Here is a 25,022-nt window from a genome sequence, read left to right as displayed (position 1 = left end):
CCTCAGAAATTGCAGGTTAACAGCAGCTCAGATTAGAGACCAGGTCAATGCCATACAGAGTTCTAGCAGCAGACACATCTCTAGAACAACTGTTAAGAGGAGACTTTTTGCAGCAGGCCTTCATGGCAACAGGCAACAAGCAGAAGAGACTTGTTTGGGCTAAAGAACACAAGGAATGGACATTAGACCAGTAGAAATCTGTGCTTTAGTCTGATGAGTCCAAATTTGAGATCTTTGGATCCAACCACCGTGTCTTTGTGCGACGCAGAAAAGGTGAATGGATGGACTCTACATGCCTGGTTCCCATCATGAAGCATAGAGGAGGAGGTGTGATGGCGTGGGGGACTGGGGGGACTTTGCTGGTGACACTGTTGGAGATTTATTCAAAACTGAAGGCATACTGAACCAGCATGGCTACCACAGCATCTTGCAGCGGCATGCTATTCCATTCGGTTTGCGTTTAGTTGGACCACCATTTATTTTTCAACAGGACAATGACCCCAAACACACCTCCAGGCTGTGTAAGGGCTATTTGATTAAGAAGGAGAGTGATGGGGTGCTATGCCAGATGACCTGGCCTCCACAGTCATCAGACCTGAACCCAATCGAGATGGTTTGGGGTGAGCTGGACCACAGAGTGAAAGCAAAAGGGCCAACAAGTGCTTAGCATCTTTGGGAACTCCTTCAAGACTGTTGGAAGACCATTTCCGAGTGTGCGAAGCAGTATTCAAAGCAAATGGTGGCTACTTTGAAGAACCTAGAATATAAGACATATTTTCAGTTGTTTCACACTTTTTTGTTAAGTATTTCATTCCACATGTGCTAATTCATAGTTTTGATGCCTTCAATGTGAATCTACAATTATCAGAGACATGAAAATAAAGAAAACACTTTGAATGAAAAGGTGTGTCCAAAACGTTTGGTCTGTACTGTATATACAGTCATATGCAAAAGTTTGGGCACCCCTATTCATGTTAACCTTTTTTCTTTATAAAAATTTGGGTTTTTGCAACAGCTATTTCATTTCAGTTTCATATATCTAATAACTGATGGACTGAGTAATATTTCTGGATTGAAATGAGGTTTATTGTACTAACAGAAAATGTGCAATCCGCATTTAAACAAAATTTGACCGGTGCATAAGTATGGGCACCCTTATCAATTTCTTGATTTGAACACTCCTAACTACTTTTTACTGACTTACGTAAGCACTAAATTGGTTTTGTAACCTCATTGAGCTTTGAACTTCATAGGCAGGTGTATCCAATCATGAGAAAAGGTATTTAAGGTGGCCACTTGCAAGTTGTTCTATTTGAATCTCCTATGAAGAGTGGCATCATGGGCTCCTCAAAACAACTCTCAAATGATCTGAAAACAAAGATTATTCAACATAGTTGTTCAGGGGAAGGATACAAAAAGTTGTCTCAGAGATTTAAACTGTCAGCTTCCACTGTGAGGAACATAGTAAGGAAATGGAACACAGGTACAGTTCTTGTTAAGCCCAGAAGTGGCAGGCCAGGAAAAATATCAGAAAGGCAGAGAAGAAGAATGGTGAGAACAGTCAAGGACATTCCACAGACCACCTCCAAAGACCTGCAGCATCATCTTGCTGCAGATGGTGTCAATGTACATCAGCAACAATACAGCGCACTTTGCAGAAGGAGAAGCTGTATGTGAGAGTGATGCGAAAAAAGCCATTTCTGCAAGCACGCCACAAACAGAGTCGCCTGAGGTATGCAAAAGCACATTTGGACAAGCCAGTTACATTTTGGAAGAAGGTCCTGTGGACTGATCAAACAAAGATTGAGTTGTTTGGTCATACAAAAAGGCGTTATGCATGGAGGCAAAAAAAACACGGCATTCCAAGAAAAGCACTCGCTACCCACAGTAAAATTTGGTGGAGGTTCCATCATGCTTTGGGGCTGTGTGGCCAATGCCGGCACCGGGAATCTTGTTAAAGTTGAGGGTCACATGGATTCAACTCAGTATCAGCAGATTCTTGACAATAATGTGCAAGAATCAGTGACGAAGTTGAAGTTACGCAGGGGATGGCTATTTCAGCAAGATAATGATCCAAAACACCGCTCCAAATCTACTCAGGCATTCATGCAGAGGAACAATTACAATGTTCTGGAATGGCCATCCCAGTCCCCAGACCTGAATATCATTGAACATCTGTGGGATGATTTGAAGCGTGCTGTCCATGCTCGGCGACCATCAAACTTAACTGAACTGGAATTGTTTTGTAAAGAGGAATGGTCAAATATACTTTCATCCAGGATCCAGGAACTCATTAAAAGCTACAGGAAGCGACTAGAGGCTGTTATTTTTGCAAAAGAAGGATCTACAAAATATTTATGTCACTTTTATGTTGAGGTGCCCATACTTTTGCACCGGTCAAATCTTGTTTAAATGCGGATTGCACATTTTCTGTTAGTACAATAAACCTCATTTCAATCCAGAAATATTACTGAGTCCATCAGTTATTAGATATATGGAACTGAAATAGCTGTTGCAAAAACCCAAATTGTTATAAAGAAAAAAGGTTAACATTAATAGGGGTGCCCAAACTTTTTCATATGACTGTATGTATAATATTTTTTATATATATATATATATATATATATATATATATATATATATATATATATATATCTCAAACGGATGGAGGTTGTTAAAATGAAAACTGTAGTATTAGCATGTCCAAGCTATTTCTTTCTCATGAACTATAGGGTGCTTTACACGCTGTGACATCGCTAACGATATATCGTCGGGGATCACGTCGTTAGTGACGGACATCCGGCGCTGTTAGCAACATCGCAGCGTGTGACACCAAGTAGCGACGATCAACGATCGCAAAAGCGTCAAAAATCGTTGATCGTTGACACATCGCTCCTTTTCATAATATCATTGCTGCTGCAGGTACGATGTTGTTCGTCGCTCCTGCGGCATCACACATCGCTATGTGTCACACCGCAGGAACGATGAACATCTCCTTACCTGTGTCCACCGGCAATGAGGAAGAAAGGTGGTGGGCGGGATATTCCGCCCCTCCTTTGCTATTGGGCGGCTGCTTAGTGACGCCGCAGTGATGTCGCTATGACGCCGAATGCACCTCCCCCTTGAAGGAGGGATTGTTCGGCGGTCACAGCGACATCGCTTAAGGTATGTTCGTCTGACACTGCCGTAGCGATAACGTTCGCTACGGCAGCGATCACCAAATGTCGCACGAACGACGGGGGCGGGTGCTATCGCGCACGACATTGCCTGCTACCGCTAGCGATGTCAGCGTGTAAAGCACCCTTATGACTCTTGTGTTTCCTAAATGTATTTCCAGGTGATATAACCGAGGGTCTGAATGACACTAAATGAGGTCAGATATGATAGATATAGTAGACACCAATGTACAGCTATGACCTTCATCAGCTTTCCATTAAAGAAACACTCCCAGCAAAATTGTTATTTCCTAATCCCTTTCATACACATCTAATTATGTATGTAATATAATGTGGACGTAATTAAATACTTACCGATCACCGACTTTTCCAGTTCCCATTCACATTCTGTCCCAGTTCTGAACCACATGACCACTTACCCAGCTCACAAACTGTCAGCCCAATGGAAACCTACTGTATGAGACATGGAGGCTCTCATAGACTTACTATGATATAGAAGCAGATATATATAATGTGTGAGCTGGCTGGTTGTGGTTCAGATCGGAACATCACTGGAAACTGAAGAAGCACATCTACACAACACTACATACATCTTGATTAGGGATTAAGAAATAATATTTTTGCAGGGAGCGCTTCTGTGGGCCACATAATTTTAGCTTCATCTGGGCTTCCATCTGAGGCCCTAAAAAATGGAATACAGGTGCCTCCGCTGATGAGGCCATTGATTTTGAGGAAATCTGTCACTAGGTTTTTCTAGAATATTTTAAGGGAAGAGACCTTAATTCCTGTGATGTGGCACTTACTGGGCTTTTTGCTGGGATTTTAATGAAATCACTGATTTATCTTCAGCAAATCTACTAGTTCTGTGAATGATGAGCTCTGTATATCCTGCCCACAGCACTGATTGGCAGCTTTCTGTATACACTGTGCATAGGCAGAAGGCTCTGGGGGGCAGGGGTTTTACAGAGCTCCTGAATATGGAAGACTACATGGTTGTTCCTTTTTATATAATCGTTGATTGTTGAGCGTGCAGGTTGTTCGTCGTTCCCAAGGCAGCACACATCGCTACGTGTGACACCTTGGGAACGACGAACTGCAGATTACCTGCGGCCACCGGCAATGCGGAAGGAAGGAGATGGGCGGGATGTTACGTCCTGCTCATCTCCGCCCCTCCGCTTCTTTTGGGCAGCCGCTTAGTGACACCGCTGTGACGCCGCACAAACTGCCCCCTTAGAAAGGAGGCAGTTCGCCGGCAACAGCAACATCGCTAGGCTGGTAAGTCCTAGTGATGGCTCCTAACGATTTTGTGCACCACGGGCAGCGATTTGCCCGTGACGCACAAACGACGGGGGCGGGTGCTTTCACCAGCGATATCGCTAGTGATATTGCTGGGTGTAACACCCCCTTTAGGAACATCTCACGATGAGCGGTGCAAGAGCTTCTAAAAAGTATATAATATGCGTGATTTTGCTGTTCTCTGCCAGGAGATGTTTATGCCTTGAGTATCTATGTGAGGTCTCCCAGTGGTTGTGATGTGAATTTCAGTAAGTTGGGCCATTTTCTATCATGTCACAATGATGCACGAATGTTGGGTAATGACAAATTGGAGTCCACTCCTTACCAATCATCATGATTGTACACTGACACCACTTGCTTGAAACCTCATAAATTGAATGCAAAGTTATTTGTCCCATAGGACAAAATGTAACTGACAACTTCCGACTACATTTGTCATGAGATACAATGAAGACTTTCAGTGAAAAATTGTCTTTTAAAGCTTGAGTACTCAACTTATGGTACATGCAGCCCCAGGGGGTAGATGCCATACCAGTCTGTGCTCCTAATAGATATTACACTCTAAATATATTGCTGTGGGATACGTACCTGATATAATTTATTGGAAGAGTTACTTGGCTTAAGAAGTATTGAGAAACACTTTAGATTAAGATTAAATATATATATATATATATATATATATATAAATATATATATTATATGGTACCAGGACAGGAAATGATAGTTTAAAAAAAGCTGTAGCACCTTCCACCCAGATATCTTTGAAAAATACCTTGCCGAGGTCGAAACGTTGGATTGTTGGATTTTTTAGTAGTGCCGGTCTGGAATAAATTTTTCACATCGCAGCAGCTCAATTTCATTGTCTTATTGGTGCTGAGGTCTTCAACATATGGGCACTTAACCTCTGCAACTAATCAATGGCCAGCCTCAGGGGTCTCATGCCCTACACCTGGTGGCAGACCATCAGAGCAGTGACCCTAGAGCCATGGTGCATTTCCCAGATGAATACAAGTGATTATTTTAATTTTACTACATTCATTGCCTGTATTTTTTTTTCCTATACACATTGCCTCTTCAGACAGGAAAAAGGACTTAAAATCGGTGATCTGAAGGCCAAAGTAATTTTCATCTAAATCCTTATCTATTAAGTGCAGTAATCTAAACTAATTTCTGATATACTCACTTGCATTAAAAATTCCCTAACTACACTACCTAACTTCGATTCTGTTTTTTTCCCTACTTCCTCCCTGATGACGCTTTGTTTGCGAATTCCAATACATGCTAGGATATGCAAGCAAAGTGTCATCAGGAGTCACTGCCACAGCCTCTCTCAATCCCTGAAATGAAGCGTCATCACCAGTGATACTTGTTTCAGAAGTTGTGTCTGTCCCTGCGCACTGTGCACTGTACAATGTGCACAATATCAGCGCACTCTCTGTTATTGGCTCAGATCAGTAGTTATGAGCTGGCAAAAGAGCAGAGCACACTTTGAGTGCAGACTGGCAGAATTCTAAGTGTGCAGAGACCAGTGACGTCACTTGCATGCTGTGTATTCTGATATTGTGCACTAACAGTGCAATCTGCTCTGTTACCGGCTCATTACTACTGATCTGAGTCAACAACTGAGAGTGCGCTGTAATTGTGCACGGTGCACAGCGTCCAGGGACAAGCCCAACCCCTGAAACGAGCATCACTCCTGAAGGGGCAGATCCTGTAGGAGTGATTGTGCTGCTCACTGGAATTCTCAAACGAAGTGTCATCAGAGAGGAAGTAGGAAAAAAATAGAATAGAAGGTAGTGACGATAGGGAATGATAGAGAATTTTTAATGCAAGTATATTAGAAAATATTTTAGATTAGAGCACTAAATAGATAGGGATTTAGCTTAAAATTACTTTGGTCTTTGGACCACCGCTTTAACTCTAGTGCCACCTTTTGGATGTAGCAATCCTAAATGTCAGTATCGTCCCTTTAACGGTGAGGGGGGAGCTAAACTGAGGAAGAGCTGAAATATTTATCTTCCTGTTGTCCCCGGTTTGTTCTTCTCTGGAAACATTACAGATGAAAACATATCTGTCTGAGCATAGTAGCTCAGTGGTTAGCATGGTTGCTTTCCAGCGTTGGGGTTTTGGGTGTAAATCCCACCAATGACAAAACTTGTTTGTTCTTCCCATGTTTGGGTGGGTTTCATTTGGGTTCTCCAGTTATCTCTTAAACTCCAAAGACATACTGATACGGAATTTTAATTGTTAAGACAGTGACGATCATGTCGATAGAGTTCTGTAAAAATTAAAATAATACATTCATGCTTACCATGGTTTGGGCAACAAGAATCTAGTAACATTTTTCCAAAAATCCTAAATAACAAGGATTTAAAGGGAAGATCCTCTCCAAAGAAGATGAAATACATAAGCTATCAGAGCATGGAAAATATGGTGTAGATCAAGCATGGTCTTCCCGAAGAGAAGTCTCACCGCTATGATCATGTAGCTACAATCTGGAGGTGACTAACCCCAAATAAATAATTAATACAATATATAGTGAATATTAGGTGGAGAAAAATATGCAATACAAGCTACGACGATGCAACATTAGACAGAATAATGCCATCCTATAGCGACAATATTATAAGGTACCAATTTAAATAAACTATATGGAAAGAAATATGATTTTTACCAGCCATCATCCAGCATAATCGAATCGACTGAAATGCCACGTCTAAAAATCTTTAGCCACGGTCTGAATCCGAGCAAAAGCAATAATGAAAATGTAAAGAATTCATCTGTATTCAATATAATTACTAAGCTTATCACGTCACGTAAAGAAATCCTTGTTCTAAAATAGAATTAAAAGATTGTGTGACAGTCTGCAGCAGACAGTGCATTGATAGTCTGTGCATGAAGAATAAGAGCATTCACTGCCTGCTAATCTATTCCCAGATGGAGGTGGATACAGACGAGAAACGGCATCGCACGCGCTCCAAAGGTGTTCGAGGTACGTTCCGTGCTTCACTAAATCACTCAGGGCCTCCACTCTGAAATGACCTTCATCCTGCAGATTCTCTCTTCGCAATTCATTCTGACCCTTACTTTTGCATAACCTTTTGGGTAATTTTCTATAGCAGAGGGGTACTTATGATAGATGATAAATTTTTATATATTTTCCATTCTCTCTACAGTTCCTGTGGAACCAGCCATACAAGAGCTGTTCAGGTTAGTGCTCGGAGTGTAAAATGTATCCCATTAGCAATTTAGAAAATTCAGGCCTTTTAATGGGCATAATGCACTTTCAAGTTCATCGGTGCCTTGCTCATGCCCTGCTGCATTGATTAAATTAATTCTCTCGAGGCTTGCTAATAAAATAGATTTGGCATCGCCTCCTTTCTTTTTAAACTCCGGTTATTTGATTTGTGTCTATCTGTCTTATTTGCCCTCCATTTCCCTAATTTACCTTTCCAAAAGTAGTGCAGGGTTAGATATTCCTCTAATTAACCTGTCTGGTCTGTATCTAATGCAAGGGTAGTCATCCCTGTAAATCATCCGTCTGCATTAGGCTCTGGCATATCCATCTCTCATAGTCAACTGTCTACATCGAGTCCAGGCATATCCATCCTGTTACTTCATCTACAGTATGAAACTAATGCAAAAATATTTAGGCACATAGGGAACCTTCACCCAAGCACTGAAAAGTGGCTTTACATTTGCCATGTGCAGTCGTCCTACTTGGTGGGAGGCAAAGGAAGTGTAGGGTGACCATCCATAACTAAAACATAGTCACTTTTCAGTGCCGGAGTGAAGGATCGCTTCAAGGTTAGTCATTTATGTGACTTTGGTTCCAAAATACTGCCAACATCTTTTTGCTCTTCTTTATGCTTTCATTCACTTTTTCTCTAACTATTAGAAGATCAGGTCTTTATTGGCTTTAGCTTTTCCCCTTCTTTTATCTGGGGGTCTGGATTTGTGTTTCACCAATACAACTTGACTAGACATGAGCGAACCTGAAAAGTTACGTTCGGTGTTCATACTGAACACAGACTTTACTAGAAAATCAGTGTTTGAGTTCAGAGTTCGGGTGCTTTACATATGTTGACCACTCGTGTAAGCATTGCTGTACTCAGGTACGCTTGATGCTTGGCCCTGTGTGAGCTGCTTGCAGTGTTTGAAAGGCTCAAACTGGTGGTAACAACAGCGTGATCAGATGTAGTGTGCACTAAAAAAAATGGAAAAACCCTGCCTATCTGCCCCCAGAAGTGATCTGCTTATGGCTGGCTGTATGTGGGAGGAGACCTGAACTGCCCAATTATTGACTTCCATTGAGGTTCAGGTCAAGTCTGGGTACCAAATCGAACTTTACCTGAAGTCCGGCTGAACCCACCGAACCGAATTAGTGACTTCCATTGAGGTTCAGGTCAAGTCGGGGCCCAAACCAAACTTTACCTAAAGTCCGACTGAACCCGCCAAACCAAATTAGTGACTTCCATTGGGGTTCAGGTCAATTCTAGGTCCCAAGCCGAACTTTATCTAAAGTCTGGCTGAACCTGACGAACCGAACTTCCATGTGTTCGCTCATCCCTAAAATTGACTAAATGTAGACATCACTTTAAGGGTGAGAAGATCACATTTCCAAATTCTGGATATGATGTATTCCACATGGAGTAAACTTTTTTTCTAAAATCCAAATAAGGATTTTATTTCAGAATTGGAAACCACAGGATGCTGGTTATATAATCTCATGAAATTATATCTGCTCACTCCTCTCAGCTGGTGATTGGATTTAAATACATCTTTTTTTTTTCGACAGAAGGCACATCCCGATAACTTCAAGATTTGTAAACTTGATTCCTGTGGAAAACAACATATGTGAATTCTTGGAGTAATAAAATTTGGATTTTAGTACATTTCTGTGCCAGCTCCTCATTTACTTCCGCGTATCTGGTGTAAAAATATATAGCTGTTAACCTGATTGAGAAGCTGAGTGATGTTTAAGAAAGAGAAAGGAAGACGTTGAAGAAACCTGTTTTCATTGTGGTGATAAAATCAAGAATAATTGTGTTTGTGTGATATTTTTTCATGGCAGCTTAGGTTTCCTAGTCATTTACCAAATGGACCTTAACTGCTCGATGGGTGTCCAATCTCTGAATCTTGTACTAATCATCAGAATGGGGAATTTTTTTATCCCATAACAAAATGTAGTGGTAGGTTGGCAACTCAAATACTGATCCATCCATTTTTTATGGTGTTGCCAGACGGTAGTGTTCAGTAGCCCCATACAGAATGAATGGGGCAGCAGTTGAGCGTGCGCAATGTTGCTCTATTCTGTTGTGGATTGAGTGTTTGAAGACATTTTAGCACAGAATTAAATCTTGGCATATAAGAATTACATTGCAATTGTTTTCAGTGATGTCTGTAGACAAGTAGGTACTTTGCTTTCAAGTGTTTGATGCAAATTCATCTTTATTTAGAAACTCAAATTCTAAACCTGATCCTCAGGAAACCAGGTTACTGAGATTACCCATATCCAACCAAAGTATATATTGCTCTGGGCTATAAGATGAGCAGTTTAACTATACTATATACGCATGTACCGTTCCTTACCTTTCATCTTGGTTTGATGTGTCTCGAGATGACTGTTGCGGGATTACCAGCTTTGAAGGCAAAAAATTTAGTTTGTTTTTCGTCAGTGCATCTACTGTACATGTGACCATTAACAAGTTGTGATATGAGTTAGGTAAGGGTGGACACATTTGTATATACGCCATCGAACATTAATAACAGATATATACATTTGTTTGGGATAGAAGAGCTGAATATTTAAGGCATTTTAAGTATAAATCCAACAAAATTCATCTTTCTAAGCATTAGTGCCAATGCCACTATATTTTAGGCCACTTTCACATTGCGTTCAGCTCTTCATTCAGTGGTCCCATTGGGGCTTCCATCCGAACCCCCCGCAAAATGGGATTCGGACTTATGTGCCAATGGGGCCACTGCCTATAATGGTACAGACAGAGTCATTGTGTGCTCTGTCATGCACCATTTTTGGGAGTGTATGCTTTCTGGAGGAGAACACCCAGACGTAGTAGACTGTATCTGGGTGTCCACCTGCAGAAAGCATATACTCCCAAAAATTGTGTACGACAGAGCATAGGGTGTCTGCACCATTATAGTCAGTGGCCCCATCGGTGCATACGTCCGAATCCTGTTTTGCAGGGGGTTCAAACAGAAGCCCTGACAGGACCACTGAACAGAGATCAGAACGCAATGTGAAAGATTGTCTAGTTGTCATGTGAGATTTTCCATTCATTTACCATAGACCAAACCATTGATTCCATCTGTTGACTATGTATCCGTGGTGCATAATCCATACTCATGATTCATCTGTTGCTTATCTCTCCATGGTGCATAATCCATACTCATGGTTCATCTGTTGCATTTACTATAGACATAGTAAACTCATAATTTCAGTTTCTGTTGAATAATAACCCTACCTTACAATTAAACATACACTTATTGCCTAAGTGTGGTCTACTCTTTTGTCCAAACGTGCCACCAACCATTTTTATCCCTTGTTCCTTTTCTACAGCTGTCCTACTCCTGGTTGCGATGGGAGTGGTCATGTTAGTGGTAAATATGCAAGACATAGAAGGTAATTATAACATGTATACTGGTAACATTTCAGACTTGATAAAATTGTTTTTAAAGTGGCACAACAGGCTTCATACATGAAGTTTATGAGCAGTGCATGTCATCTTTACCTGAAAAGTTGAACATTTGAGTAAATCTCTGGCTTTAATATACTGTCGCTCTTATTTTATTAATCATCAAATTAAAAAAATCTAATGTCTACTTCCAAACTGAAGACAAATGCTAATACAAAGTAACAGGGCACAATTATTCGATGATTACTGCTGATAGTTGATAGCTGATGGAAAATTTAGCAAATTTTTGACTATGTATTTGGCTTACTAAGTGATCGAGAGACAATGGAAAATGGTAACCTGGTATAATTGAACTAACAGACTGTTCTGTCCATAAATACTGGATTCTCCCCACCAAAACCAGTGGTCATGCACATGTCTTTCTTTAATTTGTTTCTAGACCTGACATATCATGAAATTTATGGTACAAGATGTTAAACGTGAGAAAAAAAAAGTATAGATCCTAAGGATGACCTGATGGATGCCACCGGGGAGCCATCCGGACTTCATCTGTCAACTATTGGCCAAACGTTAAAAAAATGTGTACATTAAATTTATCTTTTTTTATTGAATGGCACGAGACAGAATTGAATTAGTATCATGAAAAAATGTATAAATAAATGGAATTCTACAAAAAGTAAGGCATATCTCCACCGACGTAAATATTGGATCTATGACAATTAATAAAGTACCTATACTCCTTTCGTTTCGTAGGGGTTCTCAAATTTTAGATTGTCCAACACCATAATCTCAATGAAGAAGTTTCTTTATTAGAAATAAAATGATTGTCTAGATTTATATGTTAAATGGATTTTAGAATTTTTGGTGATTTTTTAATTTCCTATCTTTTTATCTAAAATCTATGTGGCTAGTATAAATTATGTCTTTGAATACTATTGACGGAAGCCCAGGCAAGAGGGACGCCCACATTATCATGTAAATTAAAATAAAAATAGATTTAAACAAAATTGTACCAGTATTTTTGGCTAATTTACCATTTTACTGGGGAGTTTGAGAAGAGAAGTGTCTCACTACGATTAGCCCAAAATAGTCTTCAAAGGGGATATTCCATGTTTAGTTCTTCTAGGTTTTGTCCATGTTTAGTTGCAGTTGTCCTATGCAAAACATGTAAATTGTGTTGTTTATTCAATAAAATAGTTGTAATTTTGGATAAGTACCTAAAATATAATCATTAGACATTAACTAGGTTGCGTGAACTATTTGAGATATCGATACACAGAACCTTTTTTGTCAAGCTGTATATTGACACCAGAACTTTTTAACTTTTCTTTAAGAGGACGAAAAACAGGTTTGAGAAAGGAAAAGAAGGCAAAAAGAAGGATTTATAATTATTGAAATGTTATTGTCTATTTAGTCTGAATTATTGTCATAGACGTATTGGGAGTATGGACACTAAAGGATGTGGGGTTTTTTTTACCTATTCTTATGCCAATGGTAAATACATAAATTTCTATCATATATTCTTGAGAGCAAGTGCTTTGGTTTTCCATTCAATCTACTCGTAATATTCTCATATTGTCCTCACCAACTATGTCAACAAATGTATGTATTCTGGATAATGCGTTTTGCATGAATGAGGCTTTCCTATGTAAACTATTCATAGAGCTTTATGAATTCATGCCTTCTTTCATATATTCTCCCAAGTTGCTAAATCTTTTATATCGTGGAAGTTAATAGAGCAGGTATTACTCTCAAATAGTCTTTGTATTGACATGAAGATATTTCTTGATGTGCTTCATTAATAATGGCCTGAAGATGGCTGTCCATCAGAATGCTTTTTTGGAGCTTGGGTTGGCAATGCTTTTAATGTAGATTCTTATCATTTTAATTCTCTTCACTATTGTATTTAAGTCTTGTAAGGCCCCTTTAACACTGTGTTGTGATCTCTGTTCAGTGGTCCCTTCGGGGTTTCCGTCCAAACCACCCATAAAATGGGTTTCGGACGCATGCGCCAACGAGGCCATTGACTATGATGGTGAAGACGGAGTCACCGTGTGCTATGTCGTGCACCATTTTCGGGCGCATATGCTTTCTGGAGGCACACACCCAAATGTAGTAGACCAGAGGTCCCCAACTCCAGTCCTCAAGGCCCACCAACAGTGCAGGTTTTTGGGATTTCCTTAGTATTGCACAGGTGTTAATGTAATTACCTGCCCAGGTGCTGGTTCCAACAGCAGTGCAATGCTAAGGAAATCCTGAAAACATGCACTGTTGGTTGGCCTTGAGGACTGGAGTTAGGGAACCCTGTAGTAGACGAAGTAGCCAATGGTAGGAGAAGTCCATAGCAAGGCTACTACATGGGAAGGAAGCCATAGTTCCTGCTTGATGTCTCAATATGCAACGATCAAATTGTCTTTGGTCATTGAAGCTTCTCCAATCATGGGATCTTTTCAATGTAGTTATGAACATTAATTATGGAAAACAATGATGATTCCAGCATACTTTTTTTTTTGCAAAATCTATGACCATAAATAAAAATTATTCAAGCAAATATACTAATATTTGAATAATATATTGCTTTGGACACTTTGAGCCAATGTGAGACGACTTCTTTATGTACGACACTGCTTTGAAAGAAACATATATCATAATCCTATTGATATTCGGGTAATGAAATAGATCATCTATGCATTTGTACCATGTATTGTATGGATCATTTATGATCCATAAAAAAGAAAAAAAGAGCCACATAACGACTTTCAGCCATGTGCATACATTGCAACATAGCTCCATTCCTCATGTTCATGGTCCATTTCAGAAAATTTGTATTTGCGGCGGAAATTTGTGTTCTTCAGCTCCTTTCATTTGAAACACCCTATTACTCAGTTGGAAATCGTTCTGTTACTGACAACCGTTGTGCTGTGAAAGATTTATGTCTTTTAAAGAACACATGATCTTTTATATTCCACGTATCATAACCAGGCATATGTACTGTACGTTTTATTTCGGTTGCGAGCGCAATAAGAATATTGGCACAAGTCTGTGGCTACAAGTCACAGTCTCATTGAAGAACATTTTTATTTCTTTCAAAAATTTTACACAATACACAAAATAAAAATACTGTTTATTTTATAATTTATCTTATAAATATAAGATATATGACGTTAGGTCACATAGGGACTGAAAAAAGACAAAATTGATGTGTGTTGTATTCCTGCATTAGTGTTCAGTGACATTGAAGATGGAAGTTATAGTCTCAGTCTGTGAATAAGAATGAAAATACTTAAGTGATATAAGGAGGTGCTGTAGCTGCATAGTCAGTGTGACTGTGATATACTGCAGTAAAAGCATGGCAGCTTAATAACAGCATCTTTTTTTCATCTTCATACACTGAAATTGCAAATCAGGAGGGCAGGTTGACACCTTATGTCTTAATTTTATTAGCAAACATGACTGCTGAAACTTAGGGGTACTTTACACACTACAACATCGCAGGTGCGATGTCGGTGGGGTCAAATCGAAAGTGATGCACATCCGGTGTCGCTGTCAACATCGGAGTATGTGAATCCTTTTTACTACGATTAACGAGCGCAAAAGCGTCGAAATCGTATGAACGGTGTAGCGTCGGTCATTTCCATAATTTCGGAAGGACCGATGTCACGATGCTCTTCCTCGTTCCTGCGGTAGCACACATCGCTGTGTGTGCAGCCGCAGGAGCGAGGAACATCTCCTACCTGTGTCCCGGCTGCAATGAGGAAGGAAGGATGTTTACGTCCCGCTCATCTCCACCCCCTGCTTCTATTGGCCACCTGCCGTGTGACGTCGCAGTGACACCGCATGACCCGCCCCCTTAGGAAGGAGGCGGTTCGCCGGCCAGAGCGACGTCGCAGAGCGGGTAAGTGCATGTGAAGCTGCCGTAGCGATAATTTTCGCTACGGCAGCTATCACTAGATATCGCAGCTGTGATGGGGGCGGGGACTATCGCGCTCGGCATCGCTACCATCGGCTTGCGATGTCGTAGTGTGCAAAGTATCCCTTAGGCTTGTGTGTCACAGGCAGAGAAGCCATATATTTTCATATATATATATATATATATATATATATATATATATATACAATGTTAACCATACAAAAAAGCATGCCATCTTGATAACTTGGAACAGAAAGAGGATTAAGATAATTCAACATTCCAAAACCCATTGACTGATTTCTAGTTAGATGTCAAATTACACTGTTCTGTGCTGTTTGTGATATCTCAGTGCTGTTTTATATGCATTCTTTTGACCATAGCTACATTTGTGTGAGTATATATATAATGTATATATCACAAATCTCCATAATCATAAAAAATAGAATCAACTGTGTACCTCACAATGCACATCGGTAGAAACCATCATTTATTTTGCTCACTTCTTTCTTGTAACAGTCCAATATTAGACCCATATATGCCAACCAAATTCAGTGTTCCATTTCCGGTTGGTCACTTTTGCGGTGAGAAACTAACAAGCTTTTCTTTTCCCATTCTTATTTTAGAAAGTACCTTGATGCATTATTTTTTTTATTTTTTTAAATATTCCACATTGTTGTCGTATTTATGTTTGCAAAAAAACAAATGGGGACGGCACCACCATTAAATATGTAGGGTAATGGAAGCATGCTCCAGCCCATAAATAGAAGAGTAGAACACAACACAAGGGAAAGAGTGGGCACAACTACACCAATCAAGTACTGGAAAATCCAGAATAATGGAAAGAAGCAAGAGAAGACCCTTGTTGTATGCAAAACTGTGAAAAGGTTTATTAACAATACAGAGAAATAGTATTAAATACTCTTTCCCATGTGTTGTGTTCTAGTATTTTTGTTTACAGGCATGAACCCATGTGTACCTACCATTTGTGGTTATCTTGCACTTTTGTGAAAAGGGGGAAAGCGGAAACTGGATAAACATATAGCTGGGATGATTTAGGAAAGCCTGCACTCGCAGGGGGTTGGACCTGATTGCCCTTGAGGTCCCTTCCAACGCTACCATTCTATGATTCTATGAACTTAAAAAATATAAATATATAGAGACAATAAGCAAAATAAAAGTTTCACGGTTTTACAACTGTTTTAATAGTTCAATTTAACAACTGCATGGAAATTACTTTCTGACTGTGCGTGCACCTACCTACTAAATATTGTATTGTTTGACGTTGTATTTTATTTTTATTTATTTTATTTTTTTTAAAGGGGGGAGTAAAGGTAAAAGACAAATAGTAAAACATAAAAGGTTAAGGTTATATAATTGTTTTAGAAGTTGAATTTAACAGCCATACACAATGAGGATGGTGTCTGTCTGAAAAGAGCTATGGAAATTCTGGAAATGGCACTACATAGGCGAGTAATTTAAGTAAATAACATAAATAAATACAACTCTGCAGTGCTGGCTGCTGCTGCAAATTACTTCCCATGTGTATAACTACCAACCAGCATAGTATTTTGGGGTTACATACATTGATTTCTTTTAAAAAAAAGGATGGATAACTTAGGAAACAAAAACCATAGGTTACCACTCATTTTCCCCTTGGCAGATAGGTTGAGGGTGCTTGGATATCATTAAAGAGAACCTGTTACTAGGTTTCCCCTTTTAAGCTGCGGCCACCACTAGTGAGCCCTTATATACAGCATTCCAGAATACTTTATATAAGAGCCGAGGCTGTTCTGTATAATGTAAAAAACATCTATATAACATTCACCTAGGAGGCGGTCAGGTCCAATGAATGTCGCTGGTCTCAATCCGGGGCCTCCTCCATCTTGTCCGATCTCCATCTTCCTTCTTCAGAGATCTGTGTGGTTGATGCATCCTACGTCATCCACACGGCTAGCATTGCAGTCCTGCGCAGTTCCACAATGCTAGCCATGTGGATGACGTAGGATGCGTCATCCACATGGGCCTCAGGAGAAGGAGGACTTTGATTGGACAAGATGGAGGAGGTGCGGGACCAAGATCAGAGACACCCATTAGACTGGACCACGCCCCTAGGTGAGTATTATAAAGGTGTTTTTCATGTAATACAGATTGGTCCTGGCTCTTATTTACAGTATTCTAGAATGCTGTATATAAGAGGTTACTGGTGGGGACCACAGCTTATAATGGAAAAACCTGGTGACAGGTTTCCTTTAAGGCTATGTTTGCAGTAAAGAGCTCAAAAATGGTTCAATACAGTCCAAAGTGACCTCTGAGCTTTGTATTTTCGGACTAATTGAAGGCTTTGCAATATTGAGATTAAAATTTTAGGGGAGAATACAACAAAGCCAACAAATCCAAACTTCGAACAGTTCGATAACCTCTAGTAGTCTACCGTCCAGAGGTTGATCAAAATACTGTAGTCAAAATCAGCCATTTCAGTAAATTTTTATCTCATGTGAATGACAGCTTAAAAACTGTGTACTCTTTAGCTCTGTTTACGCAGCCACGAATATTGTGCTAAAAAAAGACCCTACGCTGTGCCTTTATGTGTAGTAATTATTTTTAGTGGAACTTGCCGCCCCTAAGGTGGTGTAACATTAGAGTTCTAGTTATCGGGTGAGGGATAAAGCTAGACTATACCATTCTCCGGGGGCTTCCCGGTATAGATGAAAGAATATATAGAATGTCTACAGAATTAGTAAACATGTCTATTGTACTTGTGCTGTGGGGGAGTGAGATAAGATACAGTGAATTTCTATGCCGCCTTTCCAGATTCAGAAATTGGGTTGCAGCATACTTGTACAATCACTTCCAAGCAGTAGCTCTGGAAATGAAGGTAATTAATGGAGCAATTACATTGTACAAAAGCAGAAAAAAAATAGCAACCTTCCTTGTGCTGGGCTATATGTAGAAGACAGAATGGGTAAAACATAGTTAAAAGACTTCTACTCATGGTTTAACTGCAAAATAACTTTATGAGGGCAAACTTTATTGTCAAGCAAGGGGACTGAAGCAATGCCAGGAGCACAGTCATAACGAGTGCTACCCCCACTGCTAGCGACCTTTCGTCTGGATGCGCACTCATTATCTCTTACCCATTATCCGAGCAGACTGTTTTAAACTGCGGTGTCACAATTTATTTTTGGTTCTGACATAATGTCTTGTGGTGTTAATAATCTAAACTGTATCTTTTAGGTTCATAAGAAGAAATGCAGAACAAAAATTGTAAATATGCACTGGGGTCAGAGGAAATGACAAAATGCAGAAATTGCTGAGACATAAATAATTACTCCTAAGTGTAGCATTAGCAATTAAGATTATTTGTGGAGTGGAATATGGCATTCTGTATATACATGTAGCTTTAATAATGACTTTAGAACTCCAGGCATATGGAGAAGTGTCTATTGGGCCACGTCCCTTTAGCTACTCCCAGGGTTGGACTGGCCCACAGGCGAACAGGAGAATCTTCCAGTGGGCCCCCTTTACATATGGAGAAGTGTCTATTGGGCTACTTCCCTTTGGTTACTCCCAGGCTCAGACTGGCCAACAGGAGAATCTTCTGGTGGGCCCCATTTGCATATGGAGACGTGTCTATTGGGCCACTTCTCTTTGGCTACTCCCAGGCTTAAACTGGCCCACAGGAGAACAGGAGAATCTTTCGGTGGGCCCTTTTGCAGTAGAATGTCACTTTCCCTCCAATGTAATCAGTAGTTGGGACAACACACTTGGTTCACTATGTACAGACAAAGGAAACATCTTGTCATTCAGTTTACAAACTATCCAGTATTTTATTATATTAGAAGCATAGGTAACTTTGTGAATATAATATTTGCATGTAGTCAGCGTCCGACTGGCTACCGGAGGAATCTCCAGTAATGCCAGGCCTGGATTCAGGTACCTGCATTGCACTCCGGAGCTCTCACCTGAACTCCAGTGTGCAGCCTAGACTGCACCGCGAGCACCGAGTGATTGATTCCCCGGCGCTTGCGGTTCAGTTTATGTCAGCTGCAGACAGGCCGGGCTGATCTCCGGTGCTCTCACCTGAACTCCGGAGACAAGCCCGGCCTGTCTGCAGCTGTCATGAACTGAACCGCAAGCGCCGGGGAATCAATCACTCGGCGCTCGCAGTACAGTCTAGGGTGCACTCCGGCACTCAGGTGAGATCTCCGGAGTGCAATGCAGGTACCTGAATCCAGGCCTAGCATTACTGGAGTTTCCTCCGGTAGCCAGTTCGATGCTGCATGCATGTAGTTGATCAGTGGGCCCCCAGAGTCAATGTTACTGGTGTCTTCGGGGGCCCCAGTGTGACACTGGTTCCTCTGGTTGGTTGGATAGGTCTCTCCTAATTGTGTAAAGCAGAGGTCCGGGTACTCCAGTTTCTTCCCACACTCCAAAGACATACAAGATAGGGAATTTAGATTGTGAGCCCCAATGGGGACAGTGTTGGTAATGTATGTAAAGCGCTAATGATATAAAAATAAAGCTTATTATTATTATTATTATTGAGAGATCTGGTCAGGATTTGATAATGATCATTACATCATCTGATTTCTAAAGCAAAGTTTACGTTACTTTAACAAACCTCAGTGCCCCTTTTGCTTCTGTCAGCTTTTGCCCATACTTTCATGGAGGTTTTGCCTTTTGACATTAACTATCCAGTAAACCATGGAACCACTAAAAAGAAAAGATTAGGTGATAGAATAAAATGTAGCACAAAACTTTTCTAGTCCTTCTATCATTTTAGTTTAGCAATTGGTGGAAGTGATGGGTTTCAACGATGGCTTCTCTAGTGATCAGTGAAATAATGTAGCAGTATCCTATCAATCTCCTAAGAAGAAAATGCCTTGACTGTATATTTTATGCATACAGATCCAAATAAACTGAATGTACCTTAAATGTATTGTCTGTCATTCCTACATCTCTTATCCAGATAACTTGTCTGTGATCTCTTGATGGTTCATCATTTCTAATCATCAGTTGATGACCTGAGAATAACATGAGGCATGTAGTAATAGCACATTATATAGGCAGAGTGTAACTTTAGACCACACAGTAAAATCCATGAACTATAGATATTTAGTCACCATGTTGGTCGTTACTAGGGTCCTTCATGGGTCTTAATTTCTTGATCCAAACCTAGGCTCAAAGAGATAAAACATGGAGACTTTACTCCAACCATATTTAATAAATGTGGAAATTAATCCACTTTACAGGAAATAACATCGGGGAACAAATGAAAAAAAATATTGGCCTCATGTATTATTGGTTGTAGGTATATTCAGTCCTCTGAATCAGAGTATGTCATTATTTTTTTTGTAGCAGCTCTACTTTGTGAGATAATGTAAAAAAAAACAAAAATAAAAAACGGTCTTCCGTCTCCAAATAGAAGTTTGCAAGTGTGAACAGATGCCAGCTATTATGACTACAAGAAGCACAAACAAAAGAATACAGCAGCACTCTGTAAGTCCTAAAATATATGCAAACATAGACTGTATGAAATTTAAATCACATTAATGCTATATGGAATATACAGTTAGGTCCAGAAATATTTGGACAGTGACACAATTTTCGCGAGTTGGGCTTTGCATGCCACCACATTGGATTTGAAATGAAACCTCTACAACAGAATTCAAGTGCAGATTGTAACGTTTAATTTGAAGGTTTGAACAAAAATATCTGATAGAAATTGTAGGAATTGTACACATTTCTTTACAAACACTCCACATTTTAGGAGGTCAAAAGTAATTGGACAAATAAACCAAACCCAAAAAAAATATTTTTATTTTCAATATTTTGTTGCGAATCCTTTGGAGCCAATCACTGCCTTAAGTCTGGAACCCATGGACATCACCAAACGCTGGGTTTCCTCCTTCTTAATGCTTTTCCAGGCCTTTACAGCCGCAGCCTTCAGGTCTTGCTTGTTTGTGGGTCTTTCCGTCTTAAGTCTGGATTTGAGCAAGTGAAATGCATGCTCAATTGGGTTAAGATCTGGTGATTGACTTGGCCATTGCAGAATGTTCCACTTTTTTGCACTCATGAACTCCTGGGTAGCTTTGGCTGTATGCTTGGGGTCATTGTCCATCTGTACTATGAAGCGCCGTCCAATCAACTTTGCGGCATTTGGCTGAATCTGGGTTGAAAGTATATCCCGGTACACTTCAGAATTCATCCGGCTACTCTTGTCTGCTGTTATGTCATCAATAAACACAAGTGACCCAGTGCCATTGAAAGCCATGCATGCCCATGCCATAACGTTGCCTCCACCATGTTTTACAGAGGATGTGGTGTGCCTTGGATCATGTGCCGTTCCCTTTCTTCTCCAAACTTTTTTCTTCCCATCATTCTGGTACAGGTTGATCTTTGTCTCATCTGTCCATAGAATACTTTTCCAGAACTGAGCTGGCTTCATGAGGTGTTTTTCAGCAAATTTAACTCTGGCCTGTTTATTTTTGGAATTGATGAATGGTTTGCATCTAGATGTGAACCCTTTGTATTTACTTTCATGGAGTCTTCTCTTTACTGTTGACTTAGAGACAGATACACCTACTTCACTGAGAGTGTTCTGGACTTCAGTTGATGTTGTGAACGGGTTCTTCTTCACCAAAGAAAGTATGCGGCGATCATCCACCACTGTTGTCATCCGTGGACGCCCAGGCCTTTTTGAGTTCCCAAGCTCACCAGTCAATTCCTTTTTTCTCAGAATGTACCCGACTGTTGATTTTGCTACTCCAAGCATGTCTGCTATCTCTCTGATGGATTTTTTCTTTTTTTTCAGCCTCAGGATGTTCTGCTTCACCTCAATTGAGAGTTCCTTAAACCGCATGTTGTCTGGTCACAGCAACAGCTTCCAAATGCAAAACCACACACCTGTAATCAACCCCAGACCTTTTAACTACGTCATTGATTACAGGTTAACGAGGGAGACGCCTTCAGAGTTAATTGCAGCCCTTAGAGTCCCTTGTCCAATTACTTTTGGTCCCTTGAAAAAGAGGAGGCTATGCATTACAGAGCTATGATTCCTAAACCCTTTCTCCGATTTGGATGTGAAAACTCTCATATTGCAACTGGGAGTGTGCACTTTCAGCCCATATTATATATATAATTGTATTTCTGAACATGTTTTTGTAAACAGCTAAAATAACAAAACTTGTGTCACTGTCCAAATATTTCTGGACCTAACTGTACTTAGAAAAATTAAGGTACTTAGTGCATAAATTGGCCAATGCATGTGAACCCATCAACCGCAGCAGAGTGACCTTTCTTTGACAGAACTCTGCCGTAATTTCATGCCTCTCCTGGTCAAAAATTCTATAAATGTATGGGCAGGTAGGATCCGGCACCAATTAAAAGCACCATGAGGCTGATGGGAGGAGAGCACAATCAGAATAGGAGGCTGTCTACACCTCCAATATACACTACAAAAAAATGCATCTACAAATAGAACATAGCAAGTGTGAACAGATGCCAGCTACTATAACTACATGAAATAGAAACAAAAGAATACAGCAGCACTCTGTAAGCGCTAAGATATATGCAAACAGGATATATGAAATGTAAAATGCATTAATGCTACATGGAATATACTTAGAAAAATAAAGGTACTTAGCACATAAATTGGCCAATGCATGTGAGCTCATCAGCCGTGGCAAGGTGACGTTTCTTTGATGGGACTCTGTCCTAATTTCATGCCTGTCCTGGACTAAAATTCTAAAAATATATGGGCAGGTAGGATCCGACACTAACGAAAAACATCTGGAAGCTGATAAGAGGAGAGCACATTCATTTTTCAAGTATAATTCATATAGCATTAATGTAGTTTAAATTGAATATAGCCTTTCTTTACCTATACCTTAGCACTTACAGCATGCTGCTGTATTCTTTTGTTTGTGTTTTTGAGATAATGTATAGCTGCCATACATGAGTTTGGGATTTTTTCCTTGACAGAGGTATTAATTATAGAGTTAAAGATGGTGTGTAAGGTATATGACAAATACTTTAATACTTATTAAATGCAATATGCGTTTATATAAGTATTAAGGAATTAGTCAATGTATAAACAATTCTAAGTTCAGCTTAAGACGTGTGCTTTTACACAATGGAGACAAATATGAATCAATCCCAATAGGTCTCTCAACTAACATGACTGAAGAGCAAAACACAGTTGCTCTTGTCCTACAGAAAATTTCATACCACGATCACCAGAGGCCAATCTGTGTGAATCTATAGATGTTAAATATTCCCCTGGGACAGCAGAGTGGAAACACTAAAGCAGGCTTTACACGCTACGATATCGTTAATGAATTATTGTCGGGGTCACGTTGTTTGTGACGCACATCCGGCGTCATTAACGATATCGTAGCGTGCAACAGTTATGTGCGACTTAAAACGATCGCAAAAGAGGCAAAAATCGTTTGCCGCAGAGAGGTCGTCCTAATACAAAAAATCATTTACTTCTCATTAGCGATGTTGTTTCTCGTTCCTGCGGCAGCACACATTGCTGTGTGTGACACCGCAGGAGCGAGGAACATCTCTTTATCTGCCTCCACCGGCTATGCGGAAAAGGAGGTGGGCAGGATGTTACGTCCCGCTCATCTCCGCCCCTCCGCTTCGATTGGACGCCTGCCATGTGACGTCGCTGTGACGCCGCACGACCCGCCCCCTTAGAAAGGAGGCAGGTCGCTGGCCAGAGTAACGTCGCAGGACTGGTAAGTCCATGTGACGGGGGTAAGCGAGGTTGTGCGCAACGGGCAGCGATTTGCCCGTGTCGCACAACCGACAGAGGCAGGTACAATCGCTTGCTATCTCGCTAGCGAGATCGCAGTGTCTAAAGCCCGCTTAAGTATGCCCATTTTATTTGTCTCTGTGATAGCAGATTAAAAAATTAGCACTGGATGAGAAAACAGAGACCTCAGAGAACACATGGTAGTAGTAATAAAGAATGTAATTGCAGAACCATTGGTTGGCAAGAATAAATTCATTTTACCACCACTGCACATAAAATTAGGTTTAATGAAGTAGTTTGTAAAGGTTCTAAACAAAGGGGAACGGTGCTTTGACTACATCTGTAGAAAGGTTTCAGCACTGACCACGGAGAAGCTAGAGATGGGTATTTTTAAAAAGTTTTCAAATCGAAGGACTCACAAAACATCCACACTTCAAAGATTCAATGTATGATGCTGAGGCAGATGCATGGTCTTCTTTTGCTATGGTTGTACAGAATTTTCTTGGGAACTGTAAAGCAGATAATTACATTATAATAGAAATCTTCAAGTGGAAACTGGATAAACATACAGCTAGGATAATTTAGGAAAACCTGCAATCACAGGGGGTTGGACCTGATGGCCCTTGAGGTCTCTTCCGACTCTACCATTCTATTATTCTATGATATATAGCAGATAGTAGAAAGAATGCTATCTTCTTTCCATCACCATCGCTGTACAATGAATATCAAGCTGAATTATCTCCACAGCCACTTGACTCATTTCCCAGAAAACCTTGGTGACCTAAAGGCCCAGTCACACTAAACAACATCGCTAGCAACATCGCTGCTAACGAATAACTTTTGTGACGTAACAGCGATGTTGCTAGTGATGTTGCTTAGTGTGACATACAGCAACAACCCGGACCCTGCTGTGAGGTCGTTGGTTGTTGCTGAATGTCCTGGGCCATTTTTTAGTTGTTGCTGTCCCGCTGTGAAGCACAGATCGCTGTGTGTGACAGCGACAGAGCAACAACTAAATGTGCAGGCAGCAGGAGCCGGCTTCTGCAGAGGCTGGTAACCACAGTAAACATCGGGTAACCAAGAAGCCCTTACCTTGGTTACCCGATATTTACCTTCGTTACCAGCATCCGCCGCTCTCACACTGTCAGTGCCGCCTCCTGCTCTGTGCACATGTAGCTGCAGTACACATCGGGTAATTAACCCCATGTGTACTGTAGCTAGGA

At 40.4% G+C, this 25,022-nt stretch overlaps 1 protein-coding gene across 10 annotated transcripts in view; it reads left to right on the top strand.

The window, feature by feature from the left end:
- The window catches only part of MYT1L (myelin transcription factor 1 like), a 746,199-nt gene that overhangs the window by 432,866 nt on the left and 288,311 nt on the right, over positions 1 to 25,022 (top strand). For 8 of the 10 annotated variants that reach the window (XM_075341068.1, XM_075341066.1, XM_075341065.1 and 5 more), the window contains exons 5-7: positions 7,410 to 7,464; positions 7,649 to 7,682; positions 11,053 to 11,115. The exons of 1 other annotated variant lie outside the window; for it this stretch is intronic. In XM_075341068.1, the coding sequence (XP_075197183.1) occupies positions 7,410 to 7,464; positions 7,649 to 7,682; positions 11,053 to 11,115 (152 nt within the window). The remainder of the gene's footprint in view (positions 1 to 7,409; positions 7,465 to 7,648; positions 7,683 to 11,052; positions 11,116 to 25,022) is intronic. One more of the 10 variants, XM_075341069.1, reaches the window with a different exon arrangement.

Source organism: Anomaloglossus baeobatrachus, chromosome 3, assembly GCF_048569485.1.
Source record: "Anomaloglossus baeobatrachus isolate aAnoBae1 chromosome 3, aAnoBae1.hap1, whole genome shotgun sequence".
Classification (NCBI taxonomy): domain Eukaryota; kingdom Metazoa; phylum Chordata; class Amphibia; order Anura; family Aromobatidae; genus Anomaloglossus; species Anomaloglossus baeobatrachus.
Note: the sequence above shows the minus strand (reverse complement) of the source record. Positions and strands in the feature narration are given on the sequence as shown.